This window comes from Peromyscus leucopus, chromosome 4 (assembly GCF_004664715.2).
Source record: "Peromyscus leucopus breed LL Stock chromosome 4, UCI_PerLeu_2.1, whole genome shotgun sequence".
Classification (NCBI taxonomy): Eukaryota; Metazoa; Chordata; class Mammalia; order Rodentia; family Cricetidae; genus Peromyscus; species Peromyscus leucopus.
Window position 1 is genome coordinate 133434144 of NC_051066.1, and position 17099 is coordinate 133451242.

At 50.3% G+C, this 17099-nt stretch overlaps 1 protein-coding gene across 1 annotated transcript in view; it reads right to left on the reverse strand.

Annotated features, from left to right (window-relative positions):
- Positions 1–17099, reverse strand: part of Soga1 (suppressor of glucose, autophagy associated 1) — a 71163-nt gene that overhangs the window by 16646 nt on the left and 37418 nt on the right. Inside the window, exons 4-11 of the mRNA XM_028855620.2 lie at positions 16445–16507; positions 14515–15693; positions 11430–11570; positions 7065–7190; positions 3110–3340; positions 2751–2855; positions 1687–1854; positions 558–809 (exon numbers count right to left, since the gene is read on the reverse strand). Of these exons, the coding sequence (XP_028711453.2) occupies positions 558–809; positions 1687–1854; positions 2751–2855; positions 3110–3340; positions 7065–7190; positions 11430–11570; positions 14515–15693; positions 16445–16507 (2265 nt within the window). The remainder of the gene's footprint in view (positions 1–557; positions 810–1686; positions 1855–2750; positions 2856–3109; positions 3341–7064; positions 7191–11429; positions 11571–14514; positions 15694–16444; positions 16508–17099) is intronic.

Sequence of the window (17099 nt, forward strand, 5' to 3'; positions counted from 1 at the left end):
TCCCCGCATGCTAGGCAAGTGCTGTGAGACATCGCCCGCTCCCTAGTGAAAACACGGTGCCTGGATTTTGTCTGTGTGGGATAATGAATGCAGGGGTGAAGCAGCAGCTACACTGCGGAGGCTCTGCATGGGAGAGGCGAGTGTGCATGCCGGAAACGAACAGAAAACCCTCCGCAGGCGTAAAACCCACACAGCACAAAGGGAGGGAGCCAGATGGAGTATCGTTTCTGCAGTACGTAGGTCTTGGTCTCCCTCCTCCAGAGGACTCCAGTTTTCCTATGGGAATCACTCTCGGCCCTTCAATCACTTATGGGTTTTGATAGGGGCCTATCACGACTGACACCTGGCCACTGAGAACTTGGGGGGGGGGTAGTTCTTATTGCAACTGCTAAGCTGTGAGCTACGAGCAGGAAACGACAGCCTTAAGTGAGGTTGGCATGCTTAAGAGTGGCGTGAACAGAGGCGAGGGGCCTGAAAGACTGAGGCCGAGGAAAGGCCTGGTTCTCGCGCCTCTCTCCGAGCTCCTTCGCCGCCTGAGCCCCTGGATCCAGCCTCACCTGACTGAGGCGGTTCTGCAGCTCCTTCACCTGCTGCTCCACCTGCTGCTTCTCGCCCTGCAGCCGCTCCACCAGCTGCAGCTTCTCCTGGCTCCAGTGGCGCTCGCTGATCTGCAGCTGCCGCGTCAGCTCCATGACGGCGCTGTAGGACTCAGCCAGGAGGTGCTGCTGCTCTTCCCGCTCCCGCTGCAGCGCAGCCTTCCAGTCGGGCCCGGGCCGCTCGCCGGCACCCTTCCCAGCCTTCAGCTCCATCTGCAGGAAGAAGCGTCAGCTGGGCCGTGGAGGGCACACTGGCTCCACACCTATACCAGGGAGGCTCTGGGGACCCTCCATGCTGATCCCCCTTCAACAGAGCTGTGGACCCCTTTCTGCATACAAGCCAGACCCTGCACTAATGTTCCCTTCCAAAACCTCTGTAAGCCAAGTGCTACATCCCGTCCCTCGGAGGGGCTCCAAGGGGCTAAATAAACATTCCACATCTGGCTACAATAGACAGAGTCCTCAGCTACTGATAGCCATGCCATTTATCAACTCTTTTTTTTTTTGTTTTGTTTTGTTTTGTTTTGTTTTGTTTTGTTTTCAAGACAGGGTTTCTCTGTAAAGCCCTGGGCGTCCTGGAACTCACTCTGTAGACCAGGTTGGCCTTGAACTCACAGAGATCCACCTGCCTCTGCCTCCTGAGTGCTGGGATTAAAGGTGTGCGCCACCATCACTCAGCCCCTGCCTATTTAATATGTATTAATAACCCTGCCTGTGTCTCTCTGCTCTAATCAACTACATAATAAATAGGCTAAGCTTCCAGAGCATTGTGGTTTCTCCAACAGAGAGCCCAGATCACCCAATCCTAGCTTTCTGTGTCTCCTTGTATCCCTCTGTCTTTTCTTCATTCTCTTGACATCCTAGTCAGGTCTAGCCCAGAGCCGTGTTGGATGTGGCGTGCAGGCAGGGTGCGGGAGCAGTCTGCGAGCCCATAGTTCAGCCTATCTCTCTGTCTCTCTGGGGCACAAGGTGAAGTGTAAGGGGTCCTGTGTACCCAAGAGTACAGCTTAGCACCCTCCTCCCCGATCTGACGGTCTAGATCTGGGCTGGGAACCAGGGAGAGACGTCCCTGGGAAGCAAGGAGGCTTACCTGTGACGCATGGCCCTTGAGCTCTGCCCGCTCCGTCTCCCACGTGGCCTTAGCCTTTGCAAACTGCTGCTGAAGCTCAGTCAGACCGCGACGCTCGTCCCGGAGCAGCCAGCACAGCTCCTTCAGTGTGACCTTCATGTCAGCCAGGGTCTTGATGTACTCATTAGGCTGCAGACAGAGTAAGGCCTGGTCAAGAGCTTTGTGAAGACAGGGAGGGCAGCCTTGGTGCTGCTGACTCACCCACGAGTCCAGCCTGGGCCCTACCAGCCTCACAGAACCCTCTTCAGGTCCTCTCTAGTAAAATGGGGGTGAAGGCCAGTCCTGGGGTAGCCTGGCTGAGCAGCATGTCCCACATGCAATGTGCTGTCACATGAGCAGCAGTTAGCCCAGATGGAGAGAAACAACCTTCCCCAGGCTTGGCAGGCCCCAGGCTACAGCTCTCTTGCCTCTCTGAGCTGAGGCCTCCATGGAGCCTCTCAAATGGTACTCCCCTTTCCTGGTTCCTTACACACTGCTCAGCCACACCCCGGCTCACTGTAGAACCCTTTGAGGCTGACGGACTCCATGGCTCCCTCTGACCTGTGGGTTGATCTGACAGTTCTTATTTCTAGACCATAAAGGCCTCTCTTCGTGTGACCCTGGCCTGGTATCCTTACTCTCTCCCAGGGTCCCACTGGTCACAGCTACTCCAGCACATCTTGCCACACCTCGGTACACACAGTCCTCTTGGTTCAGTATGGTCTGTTTTCCTTTCTGAATTTAACAAGCCCCTATTCATCCATGGAAGCTCACTACACGTGACCCCCTTCTCTGTAACACTGCTCCCTATATAACAAATTCACTGCTCTTCTTCCTGTACTTCACAGATCATCTGCTCTTCTGTCACCACCCCGGATGACTCACGTTCCCCTAGCCCTGAGCAGCTGGCGGGCCAGTTCCCAGCCAATCACCATCTGCAGCTCCCGTGTCCCATCAGGGCTGTGTGAGAAGACAGCCGGAAGTGATCATTAATGGATGAGGTACACACGGTACACCCGAGTCGGACCAGAAGGGGCTGAACACACCGTGTTCTGGGTCCAGCTGTCCCCTGTGCAGGCCTTGTTATCCGAGTGTTGGGCGTTCATCTCTTCTTCCTCCATGAGCAGGTACAGCTCCTTCATGCTGTTTACCTGGTTTGAGAAACCGCATTCAACAGCCTCAGCCTTCAGAGGGTGGGGGCACTGCCAAGCCGCCCAGGTAGAAAGGGGATTGCACAGCCATGCGGGAAGGATGAGCATCTCAGGAGGAACCAACGCCTGTCACTGACGTCCCACACCTTAACGGTGACCCACCCCCCAACCCGGCACTGTTCGGGGAGAGAAGCAGAACTCACGCCCCATGCCCCCTTCTTCCCGCTCAGGGCCAGGACTAAGCTCAGCCATACCTCCAGGAAGTCATCCTCCTCGTGGGGCAGGACCTTGCCCTGCCGCCAGCGCTTCAGGAACCACCTGAGCTTCATGAAGAGCAGCAGGAAGTTGTGCTTGAACTGCTGGGACTCCTGCACCAGGATGTTCTTCTCCTGGCTCCAGAACTTCTGCTCCAGCCTCCTTTGGAGGCTCAGACTCTGGAGCTCGAACTCCCGCCTCAGCAGCGCCCTCTGCTGGTCTTCTTTTAGCTGTCAGGACAGGCGTGAGCAAGGGAGGCCCCCGTTGATTTCATACCCAGATCAAAGGCAGACTAATGTCAAGTGCCTGCTGGTGACCCCTGCCAGGGCCTCTACCCCAAGCAGCCCAGTGGGCTGGAGAGAGAGCTGTCAGTACAGTGCCTGCCACACAAGCATAAGGACCTTAGTTCATCCAGAAGGCACATACAAAAGCTCAGCCAGTCCGCCTCCTGCCATCAGTGAGCCCTGTTGCCAGGGGGGGGTCCTGACTCAAAACACTGGGAAATCAGCTTGAGGAATGACCTTTGGCCACCACGACTGAGTACCTACCGGGCGTCAGATGCCTCCCATGTACTCACACTGGTCTGGGAACTATGAAGGTAAGTGGGGACCGCAGAGAGGGTGAGGTGCAGAGCAGAGGTAAGCTGGGGTCAAGAAAGGCTGAGTAACATGAACTATCCTAAGGAGCAACCCGGGTCACGGCTAAGGGAGCCACAGGCCCGGGATGTACAGCTCTCAGCGAAGCACGTCTGCTCTGTGAGCTCTGTTTCCAAATCTGTAATCCTTCTGCCTCTGCAGCACGTCCTACCCTGCACCATCGCCGCAGCAGCTTCCAGATTGGTAAAGTGGGGGACCTCATAGGGAAGAGTATGAGGATTACAGGATAGAATATGTGGGGCGTGTGTTACACGGGCCACTCGGGAAGGTCTGCTTCTTCCTTCCTTTTTTTTTTTTTTTTTTTTTACATTTCCTTATTATTTTGTATGTGTACAGGTGCCTTGGCATGTGTATGGTGGTCAGAGGACTAGAGAGGTTAGTTCTCTCCCACTGTATGGGTCCTGGAGATCGAACTTGAGTTGTTTTTACCCATCTCACCATTAATAAATGCTATTATCGAACTATCAAACTGATCCATAGCCAGGTTTGATAGAAGCACCATTTCAAAAACAGGAAACTGAGGCCAAGAGTTGAAACAGGCTGGAGAGATGGCTCAGTGGTTAAGGGCACTGGCTGCTCTTCCCGAGGACCCGGTTTCTGTTGTGGGAGTATACAGCAGGTGACAACTGATGTTTGACAAGTCGACCCACCAGACCTATAACTCTCTGATGGGGAGCCCTACCTGGCAAGGCCGTGGGGTCACTGGCTGTGGAAACTGGCTGCCTTCTGTCTGTAACTTTCTCATGTGCCACCATTAGACCTCCCTACAAGAACAGCCGGGGGTGCTTTCCACGGCCCTTTGGTGGTGTGTTTTACATCTCTGGGCACAGTTAGCTGTGGATTTCTGTTTAAGCTGTATAATTCCGATGAGCAGAAATATTACCAGAATAGTCTTCTTTACTGACACAGGAAAGTAGCAGTATTCTCAGTCTCAAAGACAGCCTTTCATACATTTTGCAAAGACCTTAGAACAAGTCCAAAACAGATTAAGCCTCCCCTCCAGAATATACACAAAGACTAATTCCCAGGTGTTGTTTATTGTTAAATCAAGGCCAGGCTGTTTACGTCAAGACACAGTCCTTCCTTGCGGTAGCTCCCTTTCGGCAGGTACCCTGACCACTCACGGTTCAGCCAATTGTTTATTGTGGCTGCATCCCTGCTGAGCTCCCCAGGAGTGGCTCCAGAGAGCAGCACCTAGCCCTAATCCATCTTTTGTTTAACCGATACCTTTTGTTTGTCCTATGTGAATCTTGTCTCAGAACCCCTAAGGATGCGAGGCCTATGCAAAACTTGATTTCAGGAAACCTGGCAAACTGTGGTACCTGAGAAATCGAGAAATTTGCACTTGGCATTGTACTGTTGGGAGCTCCTTTTAGGTTGTTTTGAGCATATGGAAATCAACTGGCTAAACTGTAAATATTGAGAGATATAAAAATGTCCAGGGTAAAGGGAAAGGGGTCAGTCTCTAGAGCCTTGAGTTAGAGAGGCTGGATTCCCCTGCAGCCTCGAAAGCTAAATTCATTCTTAAGGTGCCTCTGAGTCTTCTTTCCATGGAGTCATGTGAACCCACACACGTGTGCTGCGACATTTCGAGACAAGAGCTGCTACAGAATGTGAGTGAAGTGTGTGTGTGTGTGTGTGTGTGTTGGGTGAGAGATGAAGAAGAAGCATGAGAGAAGTGTGAGGAAGTAAATGGGTGAAAGAATGAATGAATAAAATGTGATGGATAGACTAAAACTTGTTCCTAATTACCCTCGGATAAAAGTTCCCTACCCCTCGATACTCTGAGGCATTCCTTTCATTACCCTGAGCAGATCATGGGAGCTGGTCTAATAAGGTCCACTAAAGGTTTCAGTTCCCAGAACCCACATCAGGCAGATCCACAGACACCTGCACTGACGCGCACATATCCACACATATATATGTGTAATTAAAAATTTAAAAAATCTTAAAAATTTTTTTTAAAGAGATGAAGCTGAGAGTCATGGTGTCACACGCCTTTAATCCCAGCACTTGGGAGACAGAGGCAGGCGGATTTCTGTGAGTTCGAATCAGCCCACTCTACATATTGAGTGGACAGCCAGGGCTACATAGAGAGAGATGTTGTAGAATATTATTTTAATGCTGTGGAACATTTGTTTAATGATGCAAAGATGTGTTGCATTCTTTTATGATGCATGTGTTTAATTCTGTGAAGTTGTGTTACTGTGCCTGTCTAAAATACCTGATTGGTCTAATAAAGAGCTGAACAGCCAATAGCAAGCAGGAGAAAGAATAGGTGGGGCTGGCAGGCAGAGAGAATAGGAGAAAAAGAGAAAAGGAAGATTAAGGAACAAAAAAGGAAAGAGAGGGGACTGCAGGGGCCAGCCACTCTGCTACATCGCAAACCATGGAGTAAGAAGTAAAGAAAGGTATACAGAAATAGAGAAAGGTAAATGCCCAGAGGCAAAAAGTAGATGGGATGATTTAAGTTAAGGCAAGCTGGCTAGAAACAAGCCAAGCTAAGGCCGGACATTCATAAGAAAGAGAAAGACTCTGTGTGATTTATTTGGGAGCTGGTGGTAGACTCCCATAAGATTCAAAGAGTAAAAAACAACCAACAACAAAGAGAGACACCGTCTCAAACAAAACAGAGCAAAATCCAAAGAGATTAAACAGGCTAATGTCATCTAGGCAGCCAATATCACCTGCAGGGGTCCCAGCCCAGGCTAGAGCTAACAATCACAAACTCGGTGACACCCTGGCCTGTGGTGATTTTTGTGCACCCTAATAAACTTGCCTGAGGATCAGAGGACAGAACCAGCCACTAGATTAGACACAGTGCCAGGCAGTGGTGGCACACACCTTAAATCCCAGCACTTGAGATCTCATGCCTTTGCTTGGAAAGCACATATGCCATAATCCCAGGAAGTGATGTCTGGGCAGAGCAAGGTATATGAGGCGTGAGGAAACAGGAACTCACTCTCTAGGCTGAGGATTTTGTAGAGGTAAGAACTAGTGGCTGCTTCTCTGCCTCTCTGATCTTTCAGCTTTCGCCCTGATATCTGGTTCTGGGTTTTTTATTAAAAGACCATCTAAGATTCAAACAACACTGGCAGGGCCCAGGGGTGCTTCCCCTCGTGTTATCCCCTTCTGAGGACCCTGCTTTTAATAGCGTTTTATTTCTTCTGCTAGGGACAGAACCCCAAGCCTCCCACACGCTGGGCAAGCGCTCTACCACAGAGCTACACCATGGCCTCTGCATCTTCAGTCCTGGGAGAAGGTGTAGCAGGTTAAATAAAATGTGGTACCAACCCACCTGGACCACTTTCTGGTTGAAGCTGTCTGCCTCCTCCTTCCGGAGCTGCCGCTCCTGGGACAGCTGCTCCTGCAGGCCCCGGAGGCTGTCGTGGGCCTCGGCCAGGACCAGTTGAAGCTCTTTGATCTGCAGTGGGGTGGGGGCCACACAAGGAGTGGAGAGAGGACACAGGCTGTGGTCAAAGAATGGCAGGAGCAGAGAACCAACAGTTAGCTGGACCCAGGCGTCCTTGCCTCAGAGTCATTGTGACCGTTAAATGAAACAGTCCATGTCAAAGCCTCCACAGAATAATTTTTAACATTTCTCTCTTGCAAATTTATTTGCAGAAAAAAAATATACCGTGGGAACTAAATTTGATTCACAAAGTTGTTCATAGTCTCTTTAATCGCTTGATTTACTTGTTTTTGACTCGGGCTCAGTATTTTTCACAGGCTGGTCTCAAACTCCTGAGCTCAAGGCATCCCCCTGCTTCAGCCTCCCAAGTAGCTGGGGCTGTAGGAGCTGCCACCACATGCAATTTCACTGTTTATAATTAAAGGTTTAGAAGTCTCTTTGTCAAAAATCAGGTGCCCATAGGTGTGTGGATTTATGTTGGGGTCTTCGATTCCATTGATCCACCTGTCTGTTTTTATGCCACTACCATACTATAGTTCTGTAGTAGCGCTTCAGATCAGGGATGGTGATAGCTTCGGAAGTTCAGGATTGTTTTGGCTACCTCGGGTTTTTTTGTTTTTCCATATGAAGTTGAATATTGCTCTTTTAAGGTCTGTCAAGAATTATGTTGGAATTCTGATAGGGATTGCACTGAATCTGTAGATTGCTTTTGGTAAGATGGCCATTTTACTGTGTTAATCCTACCGATTCATAAGCATGGGAGATCTTTCCATACACGATTGGAGAAAAAATGTCAACATAACGATGCCTAACAATATTCTGCCTAACAATATACTCATAGATCGGTGACTATGCCAGTTGTCATCAGAGAGCCTTCATCCAGTAATCAATGGACACAGATACAGAGACCCACAGCCAAGCATTGGGCCAAGCCCAGGGAATCCTGCTGAAGAGAAGGAGGAAGGATTGTATGAGCCGGTGTGTGTGTGTGTGTGTGTGTGTGTGTGTGTGTGTGTATGGGTGTGGTCAAGGACATCACAAGAGAACCCACAGAAACAATTGATCTGAGCTCATAGGAGCTCACAGATTCTGGATGGACAGCCAGGGAGCCTACACGGGACTAGGCCTTCTGCATGTATGTGACAGTTGTATAACTTTGTCTACTTTCGGGACTCCTAGTAATGGGTGCAAGGGATGTCTCCAAAGCTTTGGCTGGCTTTTGGGAACCTATCCCTCATACTGGGTTGCTTTGCCCAGCCTTAATACAAGGGGAGGAGCTTGGTCCTGTCTCAACGTGATGTGCCCTGCTTTGTTGACTCCCACGGGAGGCTTGCCCCTTTCTGAACAGAAACAGAGAAGTGGATGGCAGTGGTGGTAGAGGGGGGGTGGGGGAAGTGGGGGAGGGAATGGAAGGACAGGAGGGAGGAGAAACTGTGGTCTGGATAATAATAATAAAAATAAATGAATACATTTAATTAATATAAAAATTTAGAAGCAATTTAAATAATAAATAATGAGATCTAAAATGTGTTTAATGGGTCTATATGTGTAAAAATCCATTCAGCTGTACATTTACAGATACTGTCTTTGTGTATTATTACATAACAGAAACACATTAACTATCAACATGGTTAACTACCTAATGATCTTAACTTTCTTTATATCTTCATGTAATGCTGCTTAGAGGTCTAATTGTACTTATTGTGGCTTACAATGACTATGGCACAAGAACATTAAAAAAAAAAGTTAACCAAATTCTCCGATTTCTGGGGGAAATGGTGTTTTAAAAGCATTTAGAACTAATGAGGCAAAGCTGATGTGTTCTTGGCCCGGCAGGATGGCTCAGCCAATAAAGGCTCTTGCAGACAAGCATCAGGACCTGAGTTTGATTCCCAGGATCCCCGTGGTGGGAGGGAGAGGGACCAACTCCTACAAGATGTCCTCTGAGTACGCGTGCATGCTGCAGCCCAATGTGCACACACCCACACACTAAATGAATAAATGTAAAAAGTGTTTTAAAACCTGTTCTTTTGTAAGTCCAGCTAGAGACTAGAAGGGAACACAGAAGGAACTGTCTAGAGTCTGCTGGCGGATCTAGAGGCTAATTTACAAAACAGGAAGATCGTGAGCTTGAGGCCAGCGTGGGCTACATGGCAAGACCCTGTCACAGGGCACCAAAGGGGAACAAGGTGTTCAGTTTGTAAGCACCTGTCCGTCTTCCTTCTCCCCCTCTCTCCCTTCCCTATCTGTGTGTGCGTGTGTGGATGCTGGGGACTGGACTCAAAGCCCCACACATGCTAAGCAAGAGCTTCATCACTGGGCTGTAGCCCCGCCCCATTGATACTCTGTTGTTTACTCCAGTCACGAAGGTTTTAGCCGGACGAAATGAAGAGGTGCATGAGGCAGGAGGGGTCACCTGAGCCTGTGCATCTGAGACCAGCCCGAGCAACACAGTGAGACTCCGTCTCAAAGAAAGAAAAGTATTGTGTATTTCTGGTAACGGGAATGTTTATTCTAACACACTGTGCGGGAAGAGGAACGTGGAAATGGTCCCAGGCATGGCAGGTGTCCCGCTGTGAGAAAAAATTATGTGGCCAATAATAGGATAACTTGGCACTGTCTCTGCAATGATTTGAGGCATGTCTTGTACACCTGTTCTGTATTAAAATCTCTGCAGAGCTGGGCAAAGTGTCGTGTGCCTGTAATCCCAGCACTAAGGAGTTGGAGGCAGGAAGATAGTAAGTTTGAGGTAAATGTGGTCTACATCCTGAGACCCTGGCTCAGCAAACCAACAACTCTTTAGAAGTCAGGCTGCTACCCTCACACACCCTCCTTGAACTCAGGGTTGGTGCTATGTTTCAATCGTAACTGCTCAGGAAGGATGAATGAAACCGATTAAATGTGTAAAGGAGCTCACACAAACAAGCTCATTTCTTCTCAGAAAATGAGATCTAAGTATCTCAGGGTTTTTCTTCTTCCTCCTCTCTCCTTGCCCTTCTCTATCTGTCTGTCCATCTCCCCACTGGGGATCAAAGCTAAGGTCTTCCGCATGCTAAGTGCACAGGGCTACAGCTCAGTTACCCCCAGACACTGTTTTTCCTTTTCCCCCTTCCCCTACTAGAATGTCCAGACTGCCTCAGTTTCTAGGGAGCATCCCAGGCTCAAGGGGACAGGGAACTTTTCAAAGACCAGAGAACTTTAGAAATTCTAAAGAGCATCAATGTTGTGGGTGGGAAAGCTGGGGCCACAGGATGTGAATGCATCCAAGGTCATACCACCAGACCATCAGAGTGATATTTCACTCAGGTCCCCTGAGTCCAAGTAACATGTCATGGACACTGCCCTCATCTTCACCCATAGAGGCCAGGCCTTAAGCTAAAGCTTTTTATGCATCTACCCCTGTCAACAACCCTATGAGGGGCTCTGTTCTTAAGGCCACAAACCCTACAAATAAGGAAGCAAAGTGACATATCCAAGATCTCACAGCCAGCACACAAGAGATTCACAACCTGAACTCAGCCAGAATGGAGAGACCATTGTGCTAGGGGATGTCTTTCTGTATGCTGTGAATACATGTTGTTCCCATTGGTTAATAAATAAGCTGCTTTGACCTATGGCAAGGCAGCTTAGAGACAGGCAGGAAATCCAAGGAGAGAGACAGGAAAGAGAAAAGAGGGGTCTGGAGAGACTTGAGCCTGCCACCCAAGGAGCAATATGCCAGCAGACTAGTAAAGCCACAGAACACACGGCAAAACATACATTAATAGAAATGGGTTAATAAGATAAAAGAGCTAGCTAGCAAGAAGCCTGCCATAGGCCATGCAATTGGTAATTAATATAAGCCTCTGTGTGTTTACTTAGGACCAAGCAGGTGCAGGACGTGGGTGGGAGAGATTCGTCCCATAGCGTGCGGGGTCGGGGTGGGGGCTGGGGGTGGTACAGGCAGGAGAAACTTCCAGCTACACCATTGCCTCTCTGGTATGTATGTACACTAGCCATTTTATGATGGCCTTCAGTTCAGCATCCTAACACTGGCATTACAGGTACACACCATGTCCAGCTAAGCTTTCTCTCACTAGACCATGGGATTGATTCAAATTCTCCCCGCCCCCCCAACTCCTGGTTGTCAGGAAGCTTAAAACCAAACGGAATGCTCAAAGCCCATACCATCACCCTCCAGGGATCACCCTGGTTTTGAGAGGCCCCAGACAATTTCCTTCAACCCAACCTCCAGCTTAGGCCCCGACCCACCTCAGAGGCATAGGAATCATTATCTTCAGCTCGATAAGGCCGGAAGTTCCGACTAGGATCAGGCTTGGAGTCCAAGTCACCAGCACGGAAGGCCTCCCGGATCCTGGGCTCCCATTCCAGCAGCTCTCTGAAGTCAGATGGCTAAAGGGAGGGGCACAAGCAGAAGACAGCCATGGGAAGAGGCCTGAGGAACACTACAAAAGGTCCCCACCAGGCCTCAGCTCCATAACAGGGTCTGTCCACATGAGAGTGAGGCCCAGGTGAATCAACCTTGCCCACTGGACCCAGCCTTCCCAGGGTGCATTGCCACCACGCAATGACTGCCTGTTGCAAAGATGAATGAGTAGGCACGTGAAAACACTATTTTTGTGAATGGCTGCTATGCAAAGCCTTTTGAAACGGTTCCACTGCTCTACCACCTGTGTGATCCCAGCTCACTCTTCAGGATGAAACAAGGAGGGGACTCGACATGGGGCTGTCCACTTGTTTAAGAAGCCATCTTAAGCCACAGCAGCAAAGCATGAGTTGAAGCTGCTATAGTACTGTGCAGTGCCATGCATGGAAATCTGCTCTCAGGATGAAAACCAAACCACCCCATGCTCTGCAGCCCAGCCTCACCGCTCTGCACAGTTCCTTGAACCTACCATGTTCCTTGTCTATGAGCTGAGCCTCTTCAAGATCTAGGACAAGTTCCTTGTTGATAGAAACTATGTATCTTTCTTTCAGGTCCCTCTTCTGTTTGTCATATCATAGTCACAGGCTTGCCATGTTGGTTAATTCTTCCTCACTAGGCAATAAGGACCTTTGGAGTGGGAATCCTATTGCTATCTGGTTCTACAGACTACCACCTATCCTGTGCTGAGCACAAAGGGCAGGGGCAAGCAACAAAGTAGCCAGCAAATGGACCCGTAATACAGTGCATGAGGAAGACACATTATGTAGGAATACAAAGGGTATGGAGCAGCAACAGAGTATCCAGCAAATGGACTGGGAATACCGAGCATGAGGAAGACACACTATGCAGGAATACAAAGGGTAGGGAGCAGCAACAGAGTATCCAGCAAATGGACCCGTAATACAGTCCATGAGGAAGACACACTATGCAGGAATACAAAGGGTAGGGAGCAGCAACAGAGTATCCAGCAAATGGACCCGTAATACAGTCCATGAGGAAGACACACGATGCAGGAATACAAAGGGTAGGGAGCAGCAACAGAGTATCCAGCAAATGGACCCGTAATACAGTCCATGAGGAAGACACACGATGCAGGAATACAAAGGGTAGGGAGCAGCAACAGAGTATCCAGCAAATAGACTGGGAATACCATCCACGAGGAAGACGCTGTCCAACAACAGCTACAACACAAAGCAAAAGGAGTGAAAAAGAAGCCCAGGGGAGGGCATATGGAGGTTTAGGAGGGTGCTTCCAGGATGCAAGTAGACACAAGCATCTAAATGAGTAACTGCACCCAACAAACCTCTGCCCAATCCTATGTCGTTTTTATTCATTTAATTTTTAAATTTTCTCTTGGGAATTTTGTTTTGTTTCTATCCTGTCCTGGAGATGAAGCCTGTGCTGCCTGCTAAGGCAAGTGCCTTACCACTGAGCCACATCCCCACATGGCTGCTGCATGTGACGACTGTATTGAAGATCACCACTCAAGACCATCTACAGAGGTACTGGCACGAAGTGGTAAGCAGGGACACAAGGTGTCCCCTTATTTTTGTCTTCGCTGCCAATGTTTCTGTGTTGCTGTCGCAAGAACACTCTGCAAATCGTGGGCATTTCTGCCATTTTAGTTTTTCTAGGTAGCATATCCTGGGTATTAAGACTAAGCTTCTCAAAAACTCATCAAAATGATTTAAAAACCACAACCAGTTGCTTTAGAATGCAAAATTATGGGCTGGCAAGAGAGCTTAGTGGGTAAAGGTCCTTACTACCAAGGCGACTTGAGTAGATCTGCAGGACCATCTGAGAACTGACTCCTGTGACCGCTGCATGTCCACAGTGGCTTCCCCCTGACCCCCCAGAAAATAAGTGTAATAAAGATTTTAGTCACTAAAGAGATAGGAAAAGAAGGGGTGGGGTGGCTACCCTGGAAAAATGGCTAAGAGCTCTTGATGCTCTTCAGGAGGACCCAAGTTCAGTTCCTAGCACCCATATCAAGGCGCTCACAGCCACCTTCCTCTGGCTTCTGTGGACACCCACATACAGGGGGCATACATATATACACATGCACACACACGTACATTTTCAAAAGTCTTTTAAAAGGAGGGGGCCAGGGATGTGGCTCAATGGTAGAGTACTTGCCTAGCATGTATGAGGCCCTGGGTCCTGTCCCCAGCACTGAGGAGAGGGGAGGGCAAGGGAGAGGGGGGAAGGGAAAAAAGTAATCTAACAAAGAGATAGGACCTCAGAATCAACCTCCATCCATAGTAAATGCATGCTGGGCAATTCACTGAGTCAACAGACTTATACTTAGTAAGCTGGAATAAATACATTTTTACTACCTGTAACAGCAAATAGCAGGCCAAGTGAACAAAGCCAGGTACTGCTGTGTTCGGTTTGTATAATTCCATTTATATAAAGCTCAAAGATGGATAAAATCAGGAGGTTGTCCTGAGGAGCAGGGATAGTGGCTAGCAGGGAGACTGAGCGGGGCAGCCTTGGGACTGACTGGTCATGTTCTGGATGATGATCACTGTTGACTGCAGGACACTTGTAGAGTTGTTTGTACACATGACCTCGTGTCCTCCTCTGTCGTGTGCCTGGTCCAGCACAAAGTTTGTATGTAATCAAAGTAACAGGAAGCTGGGCGGTGGTGGCGCACGCCTTTAATCCCAGCACTCGGGAGGCAGGGGCAGGCGGATCTCTGTGAGTTCAAGGTCAGCCTGGGCTACCAAGTGAGTTCCAGGAAAGGCGCAAAGCTACGCAGAGAAACCCTGTCTCGAAAAACCAAAAAAAAGAAAAAAAAAAAAAAAAAAAAAAAAGAAAAAGAAAAAGAAAGAAAGAAAGAAAAGAAAAGAAAAAGAAAGAAAGAAAAGAAAAAAAGTAACAGGACCCTGGCTGGCCTGGGCATCTTACCTGGAAGTCAGAGCCAAGGTCTTTGGCCAGCATGATCTCCTTAGAGGACCCCTGGGAGCCCAAGGCGGGTAGCGCAGGGAAGGGCTCAGGTTGCTCCTTGCCAGAGCTACCCAAGGCCACATCCACCTTTCGCGTGAAAGTGTTCAGTTCCTGCTGCAGCACGCTCAGCCGCACCAGGATGGCATGGATGAGCTTGGCATCCCTGGGTCCCTCACTGTTATCAGGTGCCTCGTGCAACCGCAAGTCTGCACACTCATTGTCCAGGCACAGCCGGAGGCCAACCGAGAAGCCATTGGCATCAGCCACCAGGACGTCGATGGCCTTGCTGACCAGGGCGGCCTGCTCCCGCAGCCCGGGCAGCGCCTCGGCCTCGCGGGCCCTGCAGAGCCGGGCAGTGTGGGGCTCCAGCGCCTCGCCCAGGGGAGCGGGCACGCACTGCGCAGAGTCCCCAGCCTCGGCGTCCGTCTCCAGCATGGGGCGTGTGCTCTGGCAAGAGGCCAGGTCGCAGCGCTGCAGGTTGGAGAGGAGCACGCGGTTCTCATACTGCAGCTTCTTGACCTTGCCGCTGAGCTCGCCGATCTGCAGTTTGGCGGCCGCCAGCTCCTCCTGCGAGGGCTCGCTGAGCACCGAGCAGCTGTCCTCTGACAGAGTCACATCCAGCTCGTGCTCGGAGCGGTATTTGGCCAGCTCGTTCAGCAGCAACTTGTTCTGGTCCTCCAGCTCAGCCGAAGAGCGCCTCAGCAGCTCAGCCTCCTCTTCCACGAACTGCAGGTGGCGCCGCAACTCAGCCAGGCTCTCCCCGCATTCACCACCACCCAGAGCCGAGAAGGCCAACCGGGCCTCGGGGCCCCCGCCACCCCCGTGGTCCTTCATGTCGTCCATCTCGGCCCGGAGGCCCCGGTTCTCCACCTCCAGCTCCACGATGCGCCGGCTCAGCAAGTTGGCCTCCTCCTCCACCAGCTTCAGATGCACCTTCAGCTCTGTCTCGCGGGAGTGCGGAGCATCCGCCAGCTCCTCCGCGGACAGGGCTGCGTCCAGGTCTCCATACAAGGAGCGGTACTTGAGCAGCTCCTCCTTCATGCTGTCGTTCTCCTTGGCCAGCTTGGTGAGCTTCTTGCACATGAGGGCCGACTCCTCCTTTGCGAAATGCAGCTGGCATTTCAGATCTGCGCTGTCCTCCTGCGACCCAAGGGGTACGGAAACAGACAGCAATAAGGAAGGTTACTGGCAGCTTGGAGCTAGCCACAGCATTCTGGAGCGCACTATGTCTGAGAACACAGGGGTGAATCAGCCCGGCTCTCCAGGCCTGGAGGCCACAGAAAGCAGAGCAGAGACATTGATATTGAGAGACCAGGGCACACTGCCTACAATCTCGGAGTCTTGGAGCTGGTGACATTCTGACTGACTATGGCCATTCCTGCTAGAACTGCTCCATCTGTAAAAGGGGACAAAAACATTCCTCTCTCACACAATGACTGTTAAATGGGGAAATGTACAAAAAGTGCCTGGCACCCTGGCTGCTAACAGGATTCTGTGCCTGGCCTGTGCAAAATGCGGTGCTTTTATCTAAGTCTTACAACAAACTCACACAATAAGAAGAGATGAGGAAATGGACCAGAAAGTTGAAGTGATGCATCTCAGTTGGACGGCAATCAAGCCGCAGAGTCCAAGGACCTGTGACCCTGAACCTTGGGTTTAGTCGTCCCTATGCTGTGTGAGCAACGTGTGGGTCCCGGAGTGTCTAAGGATGGGTTCAGAGCGGGCTTGGAGAAAAAAAAGTTATAGTGGAGTTGAGAGCATGCACAGGGAAGGAAGTGTACAGGAGAGACACGGGGGAGGGACGGGGACCTCTGGGGACGTCCCAGGACACTTCGAGTTGGCCTGGTCTTCCAAACTCCACGCAGGGGTGTGAGGGGTGCTGCGGAAGTACCTGTGCAGCGGGCTTCTTGTCCGTCTTCCCCAGAGATCGGGTTCCTCTTTTCTTCAAGGAGTGCTAAAGGGAAAGAAGAACCAAACTGAAAGATCACGAAGACGATGCGTGTCCAGAGGGCTCACACGACAGAGTCACACTGACGGCCCAGCCCAGCCTGCATGTGTCCGCCAGCACCCACAGCTGAGCCAGGGGTCACCGAGTGAACAGCACAGGGCAGGCAGACGGGAGGAAATAACCGGATACCTTGCCCAGGGCGCCTCCTCCCTGCACCCACCTGTGCCGTCGCCATCCTGTTGGCTGGAAATTGGAATTTGTGCTCTTTTGGGCTCCCCCCCCCCCCCGCAGATTAAAATATAATTATATCATTTTCTCTCTTCCTTCCCTTCCATCCCTCTCATATACCTCCCCCTCATTCAAATTCATGGCCTCTTTCTTTAAGTGTTGCTGCATATGTGTGTGTTCCTAAATATATAAATACAACGGCTCGCTCCAGATGTCACTTGGATGTATGTTTTCATGGCTGACGCTCGCTCCAGATGTCACTTGTGTGTGTTTTCATGGCTGACACTTGTCTTTCATTCACTCATCAGAGATTCCCTGAGCATACCTCAGAGTGCAGAGAACACGATACTGAACCAGACAAATGAGATAC